The sequence below is a fragment of the Lutra lutra genome, chromosome 4 (genome assembly GCF_902655055.1).
Source record: "Lutra lutra chromosome 4, mLutLut1.2, whole genome shotgun sequence".
NCBI classification, from domain to species: domain Eukaryota; kingdom Metazoa; phylum Chordata; class Mammalia; order Carnivora; family Mustelidae; genus Lutra; species Lutra lutra.
Window position 1 is genome coordinate 185329911 of NC_062281.1, and position 18919 is coordinate 185348829.

Below are 18919 nucleotides of genomic sequence, written 5' to 3' on the forward strand. Positions count from 1 at the left end.
GAGCTGCCCAGCTGGGTCCCATTGAGAGGGCTGCCTCCCACCCGAGCTGATCTCTGCTTCCCCCCATCCCGCCACCTGGCGCCACCGCCAGTGAGCGTGAAAGGGAGGCCCCACAGGTGGGCGGGTGGTGGGTGGACAGACGCGGGGACAGATGCCAGCGAGGTGGTAGGTGGGAGGTTGGAGAAAATACTTCCCTTTTGGGTGGTGGGTATTGGCTTTGTCCCCCCACCCCACCCCGGAAGGAAGCTCTAGAAATCTAAGGATGGAGACTGAGCCAGCAGAAGGAAGCCAGGGCCCCAAGCGCCCCTCCCACAGCCTGGGCTCTGCCACCACCGTCTGGAACTCACCCCCTCCCCTCCCAGCCCCCTCCCTACCTCGTCCCGTCGCCCAAAGCAATAGCCCCCACCCCCATCCTCCCTGTGAGGAAGCCCTTCCGATGTCTTCCCTCCCAGGGAAGCAGGGACAGGTGCCAAGGCCACCTGCCTCCACCCCCATCCAGAGCACGGGGGAAAGGGACAGCCTTCTCCCCAAAAACTATTCAGAAAAGAAGCTTCTGAGCCTCTTCTCGATAAAACAGAACTTTCCGGGATGATGGAAACAGGTCTGTATTGTCCAGGACGGCTGGCACGCAGCTCGTGGCTGGGGCTCTTTGAGACACACTGGAGAAGCACCTGTGGGATCGGGAACCGAATCTGTGACTTCATTTCCTTTTCTTTAATTACAAAAGTAGAAGACGACAGGTGGCCAAAGGCGAGGGCATCACACAGCTCCTTCTAGGGCCTGTGCCGCTGGGTGAGGTCTCCCTGGTGCTCCGGCTTCCTGAACAGACCCGTCGCCGGACAGCTGTCGCTTCCCCATCACATCTCAGAAGACAGAAAGTCAACCCAAGAGCTCACGTTATTCTCGTCTTTTATTCCAGCATCTCCCAGAGCTCCAATATGTACAGACCTCATTTATACACATATTATACACCGTATGTATGTACGTATTTATACATGTCCACACAGCAGCCCACGTGCTTGCAGACACTCCCACGCGCACACCCTTCCCGGAGCCCCGCTCGGCCGCATGAAAGGGGCTGGCCTTGCCAGGCAGTCTCGAGGTTTTGTGTCTTTTCTTTTTTTTTTTTTTTTTTGCTTTTAAAAAGAAGGCCATTTCCTCCAGAGGGATCCTCTCCCCAAACCCAGACTCCTTCCCTGAACACTCTGAAATGTTCTTTTTTTAAAAAAAAAAGGAAGAAATTCTCCTCTGCCAAGGTAGTTCCAGGAGACGGAGGCCCATCCTTGCTGTCCCTGGAAGGCGAGTCTACCCGGTGCTGCCGGCAGGGGGGCCCAGAAGGCAGGAGGGGCCCCCAGCAGCCCAGAGTCCCCTGCAGCCTGTGGCCATGTGCCTGCCCGGCCAAGGGCTATAGCGTCAAGGGCACCTGCCAGATGAGGAGGGCGCTGTCCGTCTCCCCGCACGGGGCCGGCCTCCCGCTGCCCCCCGGGGGGGCGCTGCCGAAGTTACGGTAGCCCTGCCCTGCCGAGATGATGGCCACGGAGCAGATCTCTTTGCGGTGGGCGTCGCGGGTGCAGGGCCGGCTGCGCACCCAGACATCGGGGTCGTCGGCCATCTCGTAGATGGAGCCGTCCTCCTCGCTGTGCTCCAGGGCCGAGGCGTCGGCCGGCGCCGGCTCCCGCACGGACAGCAGCGGGCCTGGCAGGTGTGCGGTGGAGCGCAGGCGGTACTGCAGGAGGACACCCTTCTTGCGGGTCAGCTCTCGGCCCACGTGGCTCGCCGGTGTGGGTGTGGGCTCAGGCGCTGGCCCATCCAGCTTGTCCTCCTCTGCCTGTGGCCCCTCGGCCTCCTCCTGGTCACTCCGCAGGATGTCAGGGGCCAAGATGCTGGTAGCCACGGCCAGGAAGGCCACAGGCCCGCAGTGACCATTGAGCGAGACCATGCCTTTCCCTGGATGAAAGGAACGGGGAGAAGGGGCCCAAAGACCCAGGGCTTGATAGGAGGCACCCCACTTCTCTCAGAGAACTTTCTGACTGGTGGTTATTGTTTTGGAACATTTGTCGGAACGTTCCGGAAGGCCTTGGGTCTGGAGAAGGGCTCTCCCACACTCTAGGGCTACTTGCTGTGCAGGGGTGGGACAGGGAACAGGAGTGACCTTATGAACCACTGGGAGGACCGTCAGTGTGACAGCGCCCACAGCCCCTGCCTGCACCAGCTGCACGTCTGCGTGCCCTCGCTCGAGCCATTGACCTTGCCTGCAGAACCTTCCCCAGCCACCTGATGCTACACCCCATCCCCTAAAGCCCAATTCGGGCTCCTTCACAGCACATCCTTCTTGACTCCGCCCACAGCCTGCCCAGCTCCCCGGTCTCTGGGCCCCGAGGTACCAGAACACCCGCTCTCCTAGCACCTGCCCCCCCACAAGCCGGACCTTGGCCGCCTCCAGCAGACAGTCAGCACTGGGGGACACGGTCTCTACCTGATGCCTCCCTACCACCCAAGGACCAACACCATGGGGAACCAAATGACCTGTGTGATGAAAACAGGTGACCTTGGGATTTAGGAAGAGGGGATGCTCCTGTTCTGGCTGGGTGGAACCTCCCCAGGGCTTCCCCCTCCCACCCTGCCCACCCCAGCCCTGCAGCTGGAGGAGACCCCTTGCTCATCACTCTCGGGGCAGAGGCAGAGAGGGGCCCAGGGTTCTGGGTCCTCCCTGATCCCGCCCTTGTTCTCCTGGCCCTAGCACCACCCATCACGGCAGACCTCCCGCTGCTCCGTAGGAACACATCTGCATGCAGACCCCGTCCCCAGGAGCCTTGTTATGTCGGTCTCTGGAACCTGGACATTTTGAAGCTGCTATGGGGAGGGAACAGGAGGGGCCCAGCCATTAGTCAGGGGCCTCCACCAATCCTGAAGCCACTTGACCCACACACGCTATTGTGCCTATTGGCCAGATCGGAAAACTGAGACCCAGAGAGCAGCTAGGAGACCTTGGGGTGGGGTGACATAACTCCACTATGCCACAGGGCCTCCTGTGATGACAGGGGACATTGGAGAATGATCCCCACGTCAGAAGAGAGCGTAAACCTCTGGGCACAAGGCTCCCCCTCCCCGGCCATCTGCAGCTGACCAGTTCCGGAGCCTCACCTGTGATCTTGGGGATGCCTTCCAGCCGAGGCACAGGCAACAAGACGATGACACCCTGGTCAGTGCCTACCCAGAGCAGACCCTGGCAGATCAGGAGGCTGGTGACACACAGGTGCTTCTGGCCTGTGGAGAGAGAAGCCAGCATGAGCTGCGCCCCTCCTGGGAGGATGGCAGTGGGTTCTGGGGGCTTCAGGGTGAGGCAGGGGCGTGGTCTGTCTCCTCCGGTGAGACAAGAGGGAAGCTGGATGGGGCTGTGGTTAGGACGCGGGCTTGACAGGCTAACCTGGCTGGGGTCCGGCCCTTGCAGCCCCGAGCCTCAGTTCCCACCCAGATACAGTGGGGCTGTGTGAGGACGGGAGAGGGTAGCGCCATAGAGCCCAGTGCTGGCCCATGGGGGCGCTCCACAGGGGGCACGGCTTTGAGGGTGAAGGAGATTCAGACGCACAGTGCGGGGGCCACTGTGGATACAAGCAGCGGGATGGGAGGGCTGGCCCTTCGGTTTCCAGCGCAGGCTTGCCGTCCTGCCCACGTGGGTCCTGCCCCGGGGTGAAGGCCGAGTGCCCCAGCAGCTCCCGGGCCCCCGCCAGTGCTGCAGACAAACTCCGCACCAGGAGCGGGCAGGCTGCTGATGTCGGTCCACATTAGCTCTTGTCTGGCTCTGCCCCTGCTGCTGTCTCTTCATTTTAGCGAGATGGGCAGTGGCAGGGAGAGCGCTGGGGTCCCTCCACTCTTTACGGGGGTGGGGGGTGGCCCACTGTGTGGGCTCCAGGGCCCGGTGCTACCACTTCCCAGCTATGCGACCCAGGCCAGTCCCTAAGCCTCTCTCTGCCATTTTCTCAGCAGCACAAGGGGACGATGATGCTCTTCCACAGCCTCGTCCCGAGGATTACATGAGTCAATGAGTGAACGTAAACCACTGAACCCCATGCCTGGGCCACGGCACGCACAGACAGGCATCACCGGCCACTACTATTGCTGTCCTGTTGTTAACAGTTCTGGGCAAGGGGAAGGGGCAGGAGCGAGGGCCTGTTCGCAGGAGCGAGCCCTTTCTGAAGGGCTGAATCCGTCTGCCCCCCCGCAAGGGGCTCACGCCTCCCTGAAAGGAAATTCACATCCACGCCACGGGATGTGTGAAACGATGCCTGGAGCGGCAGCCACCAAACTGGGCAGGCATCCGCACCCCCGGCTGGGCTCACCGCCCCCCCCACCCAGAGGTGAGCCCCTAAACTGCATTTCCAGCAAGTATGCAGGTGACGCAGCTGCTGCTGGTCCAGGGGCTGTACTTGGAGAAACGCTGCTTTGGACCATCTAAAGCACACGTACCCCTGCTCCAGTCGGACGGAAGCCTCGTGACAGCTGGGAGATGTGCAGGACAGGAGCGGTGTGCCCATTTTCCAGAGGCAGATACTAAGGTCCAAAGCAGTCATCCAGCTGGCGGGCACAGGGTGGGAGCTGAGCTCCCAGGCGCCAATGACCGTCTACACTGCGGCCGCCTCTCTACTCTTGAGCAAATGACTGCAGTTCCTCACAGGTGGGGGGTATGGGCTTTCTCCAAGCAGAACGGGGGGCTCCCCAGGGTTACCATGTTGGGGTTCACATAGCAGTGTCCATCACAGTGTGCTCTCCCACCACTGACCCGTTCGCCCGGCACCCCGGAACATCCCAGGGCCTCCTGGGCGCGGGACTGGGCACCCAGGGCTGCAGGCACGGCAGGAGCCGCACACAGTTCAGCTTGGGGAGCAAACACTCTAGGACTCTCCGTGGTGATGGAAATTTTACCGACCACGTGGCTCAGTTCTGCAGCCATTAGCCACACGTGGCTAGCGAGCACAGGGAAGTGTGGCTGGTGGACGGAGGCACTGAACGTTTCGTGTCATTCAGTTTTCACTGTAGTAGTGGCTATTGCATTAACCCTGTCCAGAGAGGGGAAAGGGGAAGTGAAAATGTAAACAAGGAACATAAACACCAGGAAGAGAATTCAAATGGGGGATGGGGCAGGGAGTGGGCAGAAGGATTCCCAAGTCTCCTGCCTCACCCTGCCTTCTGGAAGGATGGGGTAGCAGGTGTGGGGGTGTGAAGTCTGGAGGGCAAGGAAGACGCAGCCACGCCAGGTCACAGCTAAGGACTGGGGCACAGCACATGCAAAGGCCCCGGGGCAAGAATGAGTAGGTGGCAGGAGCAGACTATAGCCAGCCCAGCTTGGGGATGGGAGCAATTCCAGACAGCTAGAGAGCAGGTAGAGCAGGGTAAGGACCAGACTGTTCACTCTGAGCAAGGTGAGAAGCTACTGGAGGGTCTGAGCCGAGGAGTGGGTGACCCGGTTTGGAGGAGCACTTTAGCCACAGCGTGGTGGAGGGCAGGAAGGGAGGGAGCGAGCAGACCAGCCAGGCAGAGACGGTGGTGGCGAGACACCTGGTGTCCTGGAAGAAGATGAGAAGCCGGTGCATTCGAGATCCATTTTGAAGCAGATGGACAGACCCACTGACAGACTCGAGTGGGTAGGGACAGGGGACAGGAATCAAGGTGTTCTGTCTCGAGCAGCTGGGTGCATGGCAGTGCCTCGGACCCAGATGGGGGAGCAGGCCTGGGTGGAAGGCCACATTGTTGCCTAAATGTGCAGCTTGAGACGCACATGCAAGTGACAGCAGGCGGTGGGACAGATGCTCCAGGCAACAGGGCCCAAACTCAGAGAACCCTCTTCGCGGACCTGAACCAGTGTGGGGCTGCGAACCCGGCCAGAATAGCCAGGTCGTCTCTGGACAGCAAGGGCGATTTCACAGACGGGGTTGGGGGTCTGTGGAGCTGGGACTTGGCCCCACGCCTGAAGCCACCAAGCGAGCCGAGCAGGCTGCAGGCCAGCGCGGGTGCTCCCCGCCCTCCCGGAGCCCTTGCAGGCTGCCACCCCGCCCCCTCCACCAACCTGGTTCCCTGCTGGGCTGGGTCAAGGTCTCTGTGGCCCCATCTCTCTCTCACTGCTGGCTCCCCAGAGGGAAGCCTGGTGAGGGCAGCCACGCACCTGCCCAGCTCACGAGGGAACGAGTACCAGGACAAACGGAGGTGAGCAGAAAAGTGACAAAGGACGCGGGTGTTGACGTTACATACTAGATGCTCAAGCTCACGAGCCGCTTTCTTTCTCTCCTCTGTCAGGGAGGATTAGGAACCAACCTCGCTGCGTTTTATGATTATTAGAATTATACATGTGTGTGTAATGCAGACACACAGTGGGCCCAGCTCTGAGCCCAGCGAGCGCAATCAATGAAAAGAGGCCGTTGGGATAACGTCTGTGATTATGGAAAGGACCTGGGCTTGTGGCTTATCATCGGCTCCATCAGAGCCATAAACCCACAAAAATAATGAAGCCAAGAGAGCAAATTTTCTTTGGGGCACATTTTCATCTCGCTGCCTCACCTCCTTCTCCAGGACCCCCTGGGGCCGTGAGCCCAGTGAGAGACCACTCCCCAGTGCCCCCATGTCTCCCAGACCCCCAGTGGACAACCAAGACCCAGCCGACACCGAGGAGGGCAGCAGGCACCAGAACTGAGAAATGACTTCATCTGCAGACCTCGTTCTGAAGCTCTTCCTCTGCCTCGAGGAAAAGAGCAAGACACTTCACAAACAGTCCGAAAGAGAAAAAAAATTCTAATGGTGGATAAATATTTTATCACAGAGACTTAATGCGGCGGTGTTCAACTCACCCAAGCCATCTATCTGCAGACAGACAACTTTAAAAGCTCAGGCTCCCGGAGAACATTTTATTAATGACCTGTCTAGTTAAGAGAAGGGGGGAGTTTGGGTTCAAAAATGCATTAATACCAGTCGGGTACATGAGTGGAAGAAAGGGGTCGGCGGAAGGAAGCGTGATAAATTTTTAACACGCCCTTAAAAAAATCCACACTTAGAAGAGGAACAAATTTATTACTAATTATGCAATTATTTCGTTTGGTGGTATGGGGGAAGAAAAAATACTTAAAAGCCTTTTTTAGAATATCTCTAATAAAGAATTGAAGGTTCCTGTCCTGTTGTCCTCGGGCCGGGGCACGGCATGGGGGGTGCAGAAGCCGCCCTCCCCTGAGGCAGCTCTGGCCCCGCTCCTCTCGGGTTGCAGGGGTCTTGGCCGGGCAGGTGTAGCTGACCAGGAACTTCCAGGCTTGGGGACGGGGGCCCAGGGCAATAACCCCTGGGGAACTCCAGGGAGGCCCTGCACCTGGGGACCTCAGCCTCTGTCCCCGATGTGCCAGCCTGGGGAAGTCTAATGAGTGAAAAGTGGCTTCTGTCTGCTGGACGTAGCAGGTGCAGCCGGAAGGACATGGACAGGACCGTGGGGCCAAGCAGCAAGGTGTGGCCCACGGAGCAGGTGTACGGAGGGCCAGGGATGGCCACGAGGATGAGGATGGAGATGATGCTGGTGGTGTCACCCACCTGTCACCCACCAGGAACTGGGTCTCCCCCCCAGCCAGGGACTGCAGGGCACTGTCCTTGCACTGCCTCAGATGGAGCCCAACCTCCCTGGGAGGCAGGGACCAGGGATCCCCAGGATTCCCCGTCACTGCCCATCATGGGGCTGGAGGGCTACAGAGCCAACCTGACTCCACCTCTGGTCTGTCCTATACCCCCACAACCAAGCTCCCTTGGATCTTGGCTCCTCCCTGTATAGATGGGGAAACTGAGGCCCGGGACCGGGAATGCTATACAGTAAGTCTGTGAGGCTGCAATTAGGGTGCTGGCTCTGGCCTCCTCGCCAGTGACCTCTGGTCATTTCACCTCCCGGGTCTCCATTTCCCTGTCTCTGACATAGTCATGAGGATAGCGGATGCCCTTCCTTCTTAAAGGGGAACAGCCAAGGACAAGGAAGCCCGTGGACGAGCAGATGCATTTGAAGCTGACACAGTAAAGCCACAGCCATGCAGAGGGGCTGCAATCGTGGACCCACAGCCAGGTCTCCGTGCCAGTCCCGCCGACGACCTCCGACCATACAACAAATGGATCCTCTCTCTCCCCTCCCCTGCCCCACAGAGATTTAAAAGGCCCACTTTTTTTGTTGTTCTGCTAGCCTGAAATAATTTAGCTATCAGCGTAAATGGAGATAGTTCTGTGATATAAAGAAATCTTTATTGTAGTTAAAATGGATTTACCTTGTATAATGGCTAAATACTGTGAAATACAATGAAACTGAAGGAAGATGGAACAGGGGAGGGAAGGAAGAAAGGTTGGTTAGGAAGGAATAAGAAAAAGAGCAGGACGAGAGCCTTAACCCAGGTCCCACCGAGCCCACACAGCACATCCCATAAAGTGCATTTATTCTCCTCATGCACCTGCCATGCTCCAAGCCTGGGCAAGGCATCTGCCCATGCCTGAAGGCATTTATCTGGTGCCAGGAACCACCTCTGGTCCCACAGAGGGACCACAGGCTGCTGGGAGCAGTGAGAGCCACCCAAGCCCTACAGTGGCCAAGCCGGGACTCTGGCCACCTCTGAAACCATCTCTCCCCCGTTCCCCATGGTAGGACTCTCAGGGGCCTCCCAGCCCTGCCTCTGGCCCGCCGCAGGACCACAGACAAGCCATGTTTTCCTGCTGAGCAAACCACAGCTTCCACATGTGTACGATGGGGACCACCCCCGCTCCGTGGGTTACCGTGAAGTGAGACCCCTTATCTGAAACCTTCGGGCCCAGCTCCATGCAGGGCTGGGCCAGGGTGTGTGGCAGATGGCCGTCACACTCGGTCACTACCACCGCTGGTCTTGGGCTTAGTAACTGCCCAGCCCCATCACCACCAGTCCAGACTCGGGGACCGCTACTGTGACTGGCCGGGAAGAAGCAGGACCCAGGGTGATCTCTGGGTCCCCTAGCTGGAGTCAGGGACCAGGCCTCTGGTGAGACAGAGGCCCCCAGAGTCCCTTAGGTTCTGGCTAATATGCCTGCCCTCGGCCTGGCCTCATAGGATGGGGAGATCAGTCCCCCAGCTCAGCACGTGGTCACCCTGGCCTCCATGTGGCCCATCTGCTGAGTCCTTTTAACAATTAGCTCCCCACCTGCCAGGCCAGCCCCATGTCCTCGCCCCAGGGCCCCTCAGCTCTCCCAGCTCCTGAACCCGGCCCAGTTTAGACAGGACACAGCCTCTGTATCTTTGCAAACCAGTCTGTCTGGTGGAAGTGGGGCCAAGCGCTAAAGCCGGCTGGGGTGGGAAGGGGCCCTGAGCAGGTGTCTGGCCTGGCTCCCTCTGGCACAGCCAGCGGGCTCTGGGCAGCATCTTGGGCAGCAGATGGCAAGGGGGTTGCCTGGAGCCAATTCCAAGGGGGCCTTGGGCCGACGTAGGGAGTAGCAGTGTTAGGTGGGCTCCGATCTCCCTCTTCTCCACTGAGTATCACCAATGGCTCAGCAGGAGGAAGCAAGGCCCCGAGGGGATGACATCCAAGCCCTTCACTCTGCTCCTGCCTCCAAACCCCAGCCAGCAAACCAAGACAGTTGCCTTTCTTAGAAAAACCTCTAAAGAAGGAAACCTCCGGTCAGCCTTCTCTCTTTCCCCCCGCTTTACAGTCTGTACATGACATGAGGCAGAACTGGGATTCTGGACAGCCTGAGAAGTAGCAGGTGTGGACGGGCCTGGGTTCCCATCTAGTGTGACTTTTCAGCCGCAGCCTGAATTGGGAGAGTCTGTTGAGCTCGGAACCTCACTTCCCGCGAGAAGGGAGACAGAAGAGTGATGACAGCAAGAGAGGTCTGGTAACGATAGCCCTGAGTTTGAATCCTGGCCTCATTGCCTCCTCTCTTGGAGGCCCAGTTTTCAAAGCTGGCCAGACATGGCCATGAGGGTTAACAACCCGGGCTGGCCAGGACGCAGCTCTGCCTGGCCACGGCAGGTGCTCCACGAAGGTCAGCTCCTCCCCTGGCCAGACCCAGGACAGCAGGGCACGAGGCCCAGCAGCAGACTCACCTGGCAGGAGGAAGGTGGTCCGGGTGGCGATGTTGATCTCCTGCAGATGCTCCAGCGTCTCGGTGTGGAAGAGGCGGATGGAGGAGCCAGAGGAGAAGGCCATCCAGACGCCACTGCCCGCCTTCACCATGTGCGTCACACTCGCGGTCTCATCCTGGTGCGCCTCGAAGCTTTGCTGGGGCACAGAGAGAAGGGTGTTGTTGCTGGGCTGGACCCGCTGGCTGAGCCTCGGGGGAGCGGGCCAAGCTAATTCAGCCTCTAACCAGGCTCAGAGCCAGAAGGGACTGTCAGGGGCCCAGCAGCGGTGTGCTGAAGACAAGTGTTTAACAACGGGGAGGGAATCCTGGTTTGTCACGTTGGCTGATTCCTGTGGTGTAAATACTTCTAAGGTGGCCCGTCGCCAGCTCTCCACAGGACACCACTGCACAAGGAGCTAGGAAAGCGACAGTACACAGCCAGCTCTCAGGAGCTGATGCACCAGGCTCTACCACACCCCCATGACACAAGGGAGAGTCAGCCGAAAGTCAATGCAATAGGACCGGCCAGCTTATGTACATTATCAGGAGTTACCAGTGCAACAAACAGAACGATCCGGGAAGGGAGGTGAGTAGTGGGAGTCAAATCCTAGCCTTTTCCAGCAGGGATGCACAACATAATGTCCAAAAATTGGTGAACCAAGGAACAGCAGAGAATTGGGTTCAGGATGGTAGAGTAAGATTCTGAACTCCCCTCCTCCCACGGACATGAAATCTACACCCACTCGTGGAATAATTCCCTCGGAAAGGGACCTGAGAACTGAACGAACAGAGCCTCCACGACCAAAGGTAAAAGGACAGCGTCAAGATGAGATGAGAGGCAGAGACACAGACTCCCCAGGGAGAAGCCCCGCCATGTCACTATCAGGAGGGGTAGCAAAGGTACAGAACTCCCCTGAGGAATGAGGAATTCGAGTTCCAACCTCAGGCACCCCAACCCTTAGATCCTGTCCAGGACAGACGAGTCCCCCAAATGCCAGGTTTTGAAAATCAATAGGGATTACATCCAGGAACGCTAGAAAACTGAAGGGAAGAGAAAACTCATTCTTACGGGGCTTGCACAGACTCACTCAACCTGGAAGCCAGTCAAAAACACCAATTTGAAAAAAGCATATACCTCAAATGAGGAAAATCTATTTACTCACAACCTTAAAGGGTCTGCCAGAGTGGCAGAAAACATCAGGGGCTCTCCCAGTGGGTTGAGGCTGGAGCCATTGGTAGGAGCATCTCAGTCCACCTTACTAACACAGGTATGGGTAGGCACCATTTTGGATTCTCCCTATAACCTGTGAGTGCCAGTGAGTGCACTCCACTGAGAGTCCTCTCCACCAATGTACCCCAGCAGCCACGGGCACACCCCTAGCCAGGACAGGAGCCAGCCCCACTCACCAATGAGCCACAGCCACAGCCCCCCATAATAGGAGGGCACACACAGTCCACAAGGGGACACCACTTAAGCACCTGGCTCTGGTGACCAAGGAGATTGCAATTCTGGGCCCCATAGGTCAACCCCTATATAAAGCTATTCATTTAAGACTGGGAGAGGTTGGTGACTCACCTAATACACAGAAATAAACACAGAGCAAGGCAAAATGAAGAAATAGAGGAATATGTTACAAATTTTAAAACAAGACAAAACCTTAAAGAAAGAATTAAATGAAACAGAGATAAGCAATCCACCTGATAAAGAGTTCAAAGTGATGGTCATAAAGATGCTCCCTAAATTCGGGAGAAGAATGGGTGAACACAGTACGAACATCAGCAAAGAGACAGGAAAATAACAAACGGAAGTTATAACTGAACTGAAAAATAAACTAGTGGAGTCCAGTGGCAGACTGGATGAAACAGAACAAATCAGTGAGCTGGAAAACAGAGCAATGAGAAAACACCCAGACAGAGCAGCAAAATGAAAAAAGAATTAAGAGGGGCGCCTGGGTGGCTCAGTTGGTTGGACGACTGCCTTCGGCTCAGGTCATGATCCTGGAGTCCCGGGATCGAGTCCCGCATCGGGCTCCCGGCTCCGCGGGAATCTGCTTCTCTCTCTGACCTTCTCCTAGCTCATGCTCTCTCTCACTGTCTCTCTCTCAAATAAATAAATAAAATCTTAAAAAAAAAAAAAAAAAGAATTAAGAAAAGTAAAGACATCTGAAGGGACCTTTGGAAAAACATCAGGTGAAGTGACATTCATGTCACAGGAACCCCTGAAGGAGAAGAGAGAGAGAAACGTCCAGAAAAGAAGAAATAATGACTGAAAATATCCCTAATCTGGGGAAGGAATCAGATATCTTGGCCTGAAAAACCCAGAGTTCTAAGCAAGATGAACCGAAAAGGATCCACACCAAGACATGTTGTAATTAAGATGGTAAAAGTTAAGGATAAAGAGAGAATCCAAAAAGGAACAAGAGAAAAACTTGTTATGTACAAGGGAAACCCCACTAGGCTATTAGCAGATTTCTCAGCGGAAACCTTCCAGGCCAAAAAGGAGGGGTATGACTCATTTAAAGTGCTGAAAGGAAAATCTTCCAACCAAGATTATCATTCAGAACTGAAGGAAAGATTAAGAGCTTTTCAGATAAGCAAAAGTTAAAGGAGTTCATCACCACTAAACCAGTCCTACCAGAAATGTTAAAGGGACGCTCCTTTTAGCTTAAAAGAAATGGCATTAATTACAAGTACAAAACATACAAAAGTAAAAATCTCACTGGAAAAGGTAAATATATAGCAAAGATAGTGAATCAATCACTTATAAAGCAACTGTAAAGATGAAAAGACATGACTGGTAAAATTACTAAAATCACAATAATTAGTTCAGAGAAGCACAAAATCAAAACATGTAAAATGTGTCATCAAAAATATAAAACATCAGGGGTGAGAAATAAAAGTTAAAGCTTTAGAATGTGTTTAAAGTTTAAAGACTGCTATTGTCATAGGAGATTGTCAAGGTTCACATAGGAAAAACTTATAGCAAATACACAAAAGAAAATGAGAAAGGAACCTAAACCTAATAGGAGAAAGCTATCAAACCACAAGGGAAGAGAGCAAGAGAAGAAAGGAACAGAGAGCAACTGCAAAAACAGCCAGAATGCAATTAACAAAATGGCAAGAAGTATACACTCATCGATAATTACTTTAAATGTAAATGGACTAAAGGCTTTAGTCAAAAGCCATACAGTGGCTGAATGGATAAACACCAAGACCCATCTATACACTGCCTACGAAAAACTGATGTCGAAGTAAGGACACCCGCAGGCTGAAAGTGAAGGGATAGGAAAGGATATTCCATGCAAATGGAAATAAAAAGAGCTGGGGTAGCGATATTTACACAAGATAGACCCGCGGACAAAGACTGTAATGGAAGGCAAACAGGAGAATGACACAATGATGAAGAGGTCAATCCAGAAAATGTAACTTTTCCCAATACATATGCATCCAACAGGGAGTACCAAAATATATAAAACAACTTTTAACACACCTAGAGGGAGAAATTGACAGCAATGCAATACTAGTAGAAGACTTTAATACCCCACTTTCATCAATGGATAGATCATCCAGACAACAACAAAGAATAAGGAAACATCGTCCTTAAATGACATATTAGACCAGATGGACTCAATGGATATTTACAGAACATTCCACCCAAAAGCGGCAGCAAACACATTCTTCTCAAGGGCACATGGAACATTCTCCAGGATAGATCACAGGTGGGGCACAAAAGAAGTCTCCACAAATTCAAGAAAACTGACATGCTATCAAGCACCTTTTCCAACCACAATGGTATAAAACCACAAATTAATCACAAGAAGAAAATGAGAAAAACCACAAAAATAGGAAGATTAAAAAACATGCTACCAGAAAACCAATGGGTCAAAAAAGGAATCAAAGAAGAAATACAAATACCTAGAGACAAATGAAAACAAAAATACAACACATCAAAATCAGAGGGAGAGGGGAGAGTAGAGGCGGTTCTAAGACAGAAGTCTGTAGCGATGCAGGCCGACCTCAAGAAACAGGAAAAAATCTCAAATAAACAATATAACTTTACACCGAAAGGAACCGGGGGAGGGGAGAGGGGGAAGAAACAGACTTCAAAATTAGTAGAAAGAAAATATTCGACTGGAACAGAAAAAAGTAAAATGGGGACTAAAAAGACAATATATAAGATTAATGAGGCCAGGAGCTGGTTCTTTGGAAAAAAAAAAAAAAAACAAATTGACAAGCCTTAGCCAGACTAACCAAGGAAAAAAGAGAGAGGACTCATATAACTAAAATCAGAAATGAGAGGGGAGATGTGGGGCTCAAACCACAGAAACACAAGGGATCGTCAGGGACTTATGATGTGCTGACACCCTGAACAACCTGGAGAAAATGGGTTTCCTAGCCTAGAAAAAAAAAATGGAAAAAATGGATAAATTCCTAGAAACATATAAACTTCCAAGATTGGATCCTGAAGAAATAGAAAATCTGAACAGAATGATTACTGGAGCAAGGAGATTTTAACAGCAATCAGAAGCCTCCAGGCAAAGAAAAGGCCAGAACAAGGTAGCCTTGCTGGTGAACTCTACCAACATTCAAGGAAGATTTAATACCTGCCTTTCTCAAACTCCTCCCAAAAACTGAGGGGAGGGGAAGTTTTCCAACATATTTTATAAAGCCTGTATCACCCCCTAATTGCCCTGATACCAATTACTGGCCAGGAACACAGATGTAGAAATCCTCAATCAAATGTCAGCAAACTGAACCCAACAATATATTAAAAGGGTCATATGCCATGACCAAGGGGGATTTACTCCAGGGATACTAGGATGTTCAACATCTGCCAATCAATTAATGGGATAAAGCACATTAACAAAATGAAAGACAAAGATCATATGATCATCTCAGTAGATGCAGAAAAAGCATTTGACAAAATTCAATATCCGTTTGTGATGTCGAAAACCTCTCAAAGCAGAGTGGGTATAGAAGAAATGTACCTCAACATAATAAAGGATGTATGACAATCCTACAGTGAACACCACCCTCAAACGTGAGAAGCTAAAAGCTTTTCCTGTAATAACAGAAACAAGACAGGGAAGCCCACTCTCACCACTTTTATTCAACACAGTACTAGAAGCCCCAGTCACAACAATTAGGCAACAAGAGAAATAAAAAACATCCAAATCAGAAAGGAAGAAGTAAAACTGCCACTATTCGCAGAGAATATGATACTCTAAATAGAAAACCTTAAAGAATACACCAGAAAACCACTACACCTAATAAATGAATTCAGTAAAGTTGCAAGATACGAAATCAATATACAGAACATTCACGGCATTTCTGTGCCTAATAACGATTCATCAGAGAGAGAAAATAAGAAAACGATCCCATTGACAATTATATCAAAAAGAATAAAACACCTAGGAACAAATTTAGCCAAGCAAGTGAAAGACTTGTACACTGAAAACTATGAGGCATTAATTAAAGAAATTAAAGAAGGCATGAATAGATGGAAAGATATTCTATGCTCATGGATTGGAAGATTGGATTGGAAGAATATTATATAAAAATGTCCATCTGGGGCACCTGGGTGGCACAGTTGGTTAAGCATCTGCCTTCGGCTCAAGTCAAGATTCCAGAGTCCTGGGATTGAGCCCTGTGTTGGGCTCCCTCCTCAGCGTGGAGCCTCCTTCTTCCTCTCCTCCCTACCCGGGCTCTCACTCGCTATCTTGCTATCTCTGTCTGTCTCTCAAAATAAACAAATAAATAAAAATATTAATCTTTTAATGGGGCGCCTGGGTGGCTCAGTGGGTTAAGCCCCTGCCTTCGGCTCAGGTCATGATCTCAGAGTCCTGGGATCGAGCCCCGCATCGGGCTTTCTGCTCAGCAGGGAGCCTGCTTCCTCCTCTCTCTCTGCCTGCCTCTCTGCCTGCTTGTGATCTCTCTGTCAAATAAATAAATAAAATCTTTAAAAAATATATATATTAATCTTTTAAAAAAGTCCCTCCTACCCAAAGCAATCTACAAATTTAATGCAATCCCTATCAAAGTTCAAACACAGTTTGCAGGACTATAACAAATAATTCTAAAATTTGTACAGAACCACAAAAGATCCCAAATAGTCAAAACAATCTTGAAACAGTAAAACAATGCTGGAGGTATCGTGCTCCCTAATTTCAAACTACACTACAAAGCTATAATCAAGACAGTACAGCGTTGGTACAAAAGGAAACACACAGGTCAAAAGAACAGAACTGAGAGCCCAGAAAGAAACCTACACCCATACGGACAATGTATCTACGCCAAAGGAGCTGAGGACACACAAAGGAGAAAGGACTGTCTCTTCAATAAACGGGGTTCTGGGAAAACTAAACAACCACATGCAAAAGAAAGAAACGGGACCTCTACTTTGTATCAGACACAAAAATTGAACTCAAAATGTTTGAAAGACTTGAATGTAAGACCTGAAACTGTAAAATTCCCAGAAGAAAACAGGTAGGCTCCCTAGCATGGGTCTTAATGACATCTTTGTGGATTTCACTCCAAAGGAAAGGGAAACAAAAGTAAAAATAAACAAGGGGGGCTAACAAGTTTCTGCACAGCAAGGGAACCCATCATCAAAACAAAAAGGCAACCTGCTAAACAGGAGAGGGGTTTGTATCCAAAATATATAAAGAAGACATACAACTCAACAAGAACAACAACAACAAAAATCCCAGCAACCCAGTATCCAAAATATATAAAGAACACATACAACTCAACAAGAATAACAACAAAAATCCCAACAACCCAATTTTTAAAATGGGCAGAGGATCTTAATAGACATATTTCCAGAGAAGACCTCCAGATGGCCAACAGACACCTGAGTAGACATTCAACATCATCAGTTAGTCCAGGAAATATAAATCAAAACCACAGTGAGCTATCATCTCACACCTATTAGAATGGCTATCATCAAAAACACAAGAAATAAGCAGTGTTGGCAAGGATGTGGAGACAAGGGGACTCTCGTGCACCATTGTTGGGAATGCACACGGGTACAGCCACTGTGGAAACCAGCATGGGGGTTCCTCAAAAAACTAAGAACAGAACTACACTATGACCCAGCCATTCCACTTGTGGGTGTTTATTCAAAGAATGTAACAGCTAATTCAGATACGCACACCCCTATGCTCACTGAAGTATCGTTTACGATAGCCATGATACGGCAACAACCTACGTGTCCATCGGTTGCTGGACGGATAAAGAAGATGTGGTGTGTTGAGACCACGGAATACTACTCAGCCATAAGAACAATGGCATAGGCACTCTGCAACACAGATGAACCTACAAGGAAATACACTAAGTGAACTAAGTCAGAGGAAGACAAATATCGCAGTAGTTCACTCCTATTTGGAATCTAAAAAATCAAAACAAGCAAATGAACAAAATAAAACAAAAACAATCTCACAGATGCAGAGAACAGACGAGCACCTACCAGAGGGGAAGGAGTTTGGGGGTGTGGGCAGAAAGGGTCAGGGGTCAGCTGGGTGCTGCTGGATGGTAACCAGGCTTGGTAGCGCATACAGATGTCAAATTGTAACATTGTACACCGCAAAGTTACAGAATTAAAATAATTATGGGATGTAAGGCACTGGTCATGTGGAGGGCCTCTCACTTGGACTCTGGGCTTGAATTTAAAAAAAAAAAAAAAAAAAAAAAAAAAAACAAGGAGAAAGAAACAGCAGAGCAGATTGGAGTCAAGAACAGAACAGGTGCGTTCTGTCCCAGGGAGCAGGGCTGGGTGGGGGAGTGGGAAGACCCCACAGGAACGGGCACAGTGTATGTGAGAAACAGAAAGGTGTCAGGGTGGGGCCCAGGGACAGACGGAGGGGGAGAGGTGGGCAGGGCCAGAGCACCCCAGGCCGCTGCTGTCCACGGTGAAGGCCGACCAGCACTTAAGTGCCTCAGGGGCTAGGCTGGTAAGTGACATGGGCTGGTTTACCTCTGAAGGATGGTCCCTCTGACAGCGGTGTGGCAGGGCCTGGAGGTGTGGGCATTGTGCGGGCTTAGGGAGTGATGGCTGGTCCCGACTCCCCTCGGCTCAGATCACCAAGAAGTTTCCCAGAGGGAAGGAAGCTGGCTGGTGGGGGAGGGGGGTCTCCATGGGGAACCAGGCCCGTGACTGTGAGGCAGCCAACACAATGGCTTTTCCCAGCCGGTCCCTGGTGGCTGAGCCCTGCATGCCGGCGGGGGGCGGAGGGGTACAGGCTGATGGAGACAGGAAACTCAGGGGCCCAGCAACACCCTCTCCTCCCCGAGTGCCAGGCTGCTCTTGGGAGGCAGGGTTCTTTGGCACAGCTCACCCCCCATCGGGGGGACCCTGAGACGGGAGCCACAGCTCCCTCTCGCCCGGAAGTTCACCAAGGGCAGGGGTATGTTGTCTCCATCAAAGTGGGGCCTCCCCAGGGGCGAGGAGGGGGGTCTTGTATGAGGTATGGCACATTCAGAGGATGAGGAGCTACTCGCTCCCTCAGACCGGGGACTCACACATGGTGCGGGCGGGGGCAGGGGTCCTGCTCCCCTTTCCCCAGCACCCCACCCCCACCCCAGTGAAGGCCCTGAATTTCTGGGATTTAGAGGGAGGCCAAGCCCCTCCCAGCCTCCACAAGCTGGGCCCAGTCCACCCAGTGCAAGGGGAGACGAGCAACCTCTATCCTCTGGGCCTTCGCCCCCAAGCCTGCTGCCCACAGCCTGGGTCATCCTGGCTTTGTTTTCCTTAGTCCTTCCAGGAAACCCTGCAGGGAGTGGGGAGAGGGGTGCAGCTTATCTCCCCAAACCAGCCGGCACTCAAGAC

At 52.4% G+C, this 18919-nt stretch overlaps 1 protein-coding gene across 10 annotated transcripts in view; it reads right to left on the minus strand.

Annotated features, from left to right (window-relative positions):
* Positions 1–892: 892 nt before the first annotated feature.
* ARHGEF10L (Rho guanine nucleotide exchange factor 10 like) overlaps positions 893–18919 on the minus strand; it is a 157285-nt gene continuing 139258 nt past the window's right edge. For all 10 annotated transcript variants that reach the window (XM_047725396.1, XM_047725398.1, XM_047725393.1 and 7 more), the window contains 3 exons: positions 10076–10250; positions 3145–3267; positions 893–1947 (listed from right to left, as the gene is read on the minus strand). In XM_047725396.1, the coding sequence (XP_047581352.1) occupies positions 1406–1947; positions 3145–3267; positions 10076–10250 (840 nt within the window). In that variant the 3' untranslated portion in view covers positions 893–1405. The remainder of the gene's footprint in view (positions 1948–3144; positions 3268–10075; positions 10251–18919) is intronic.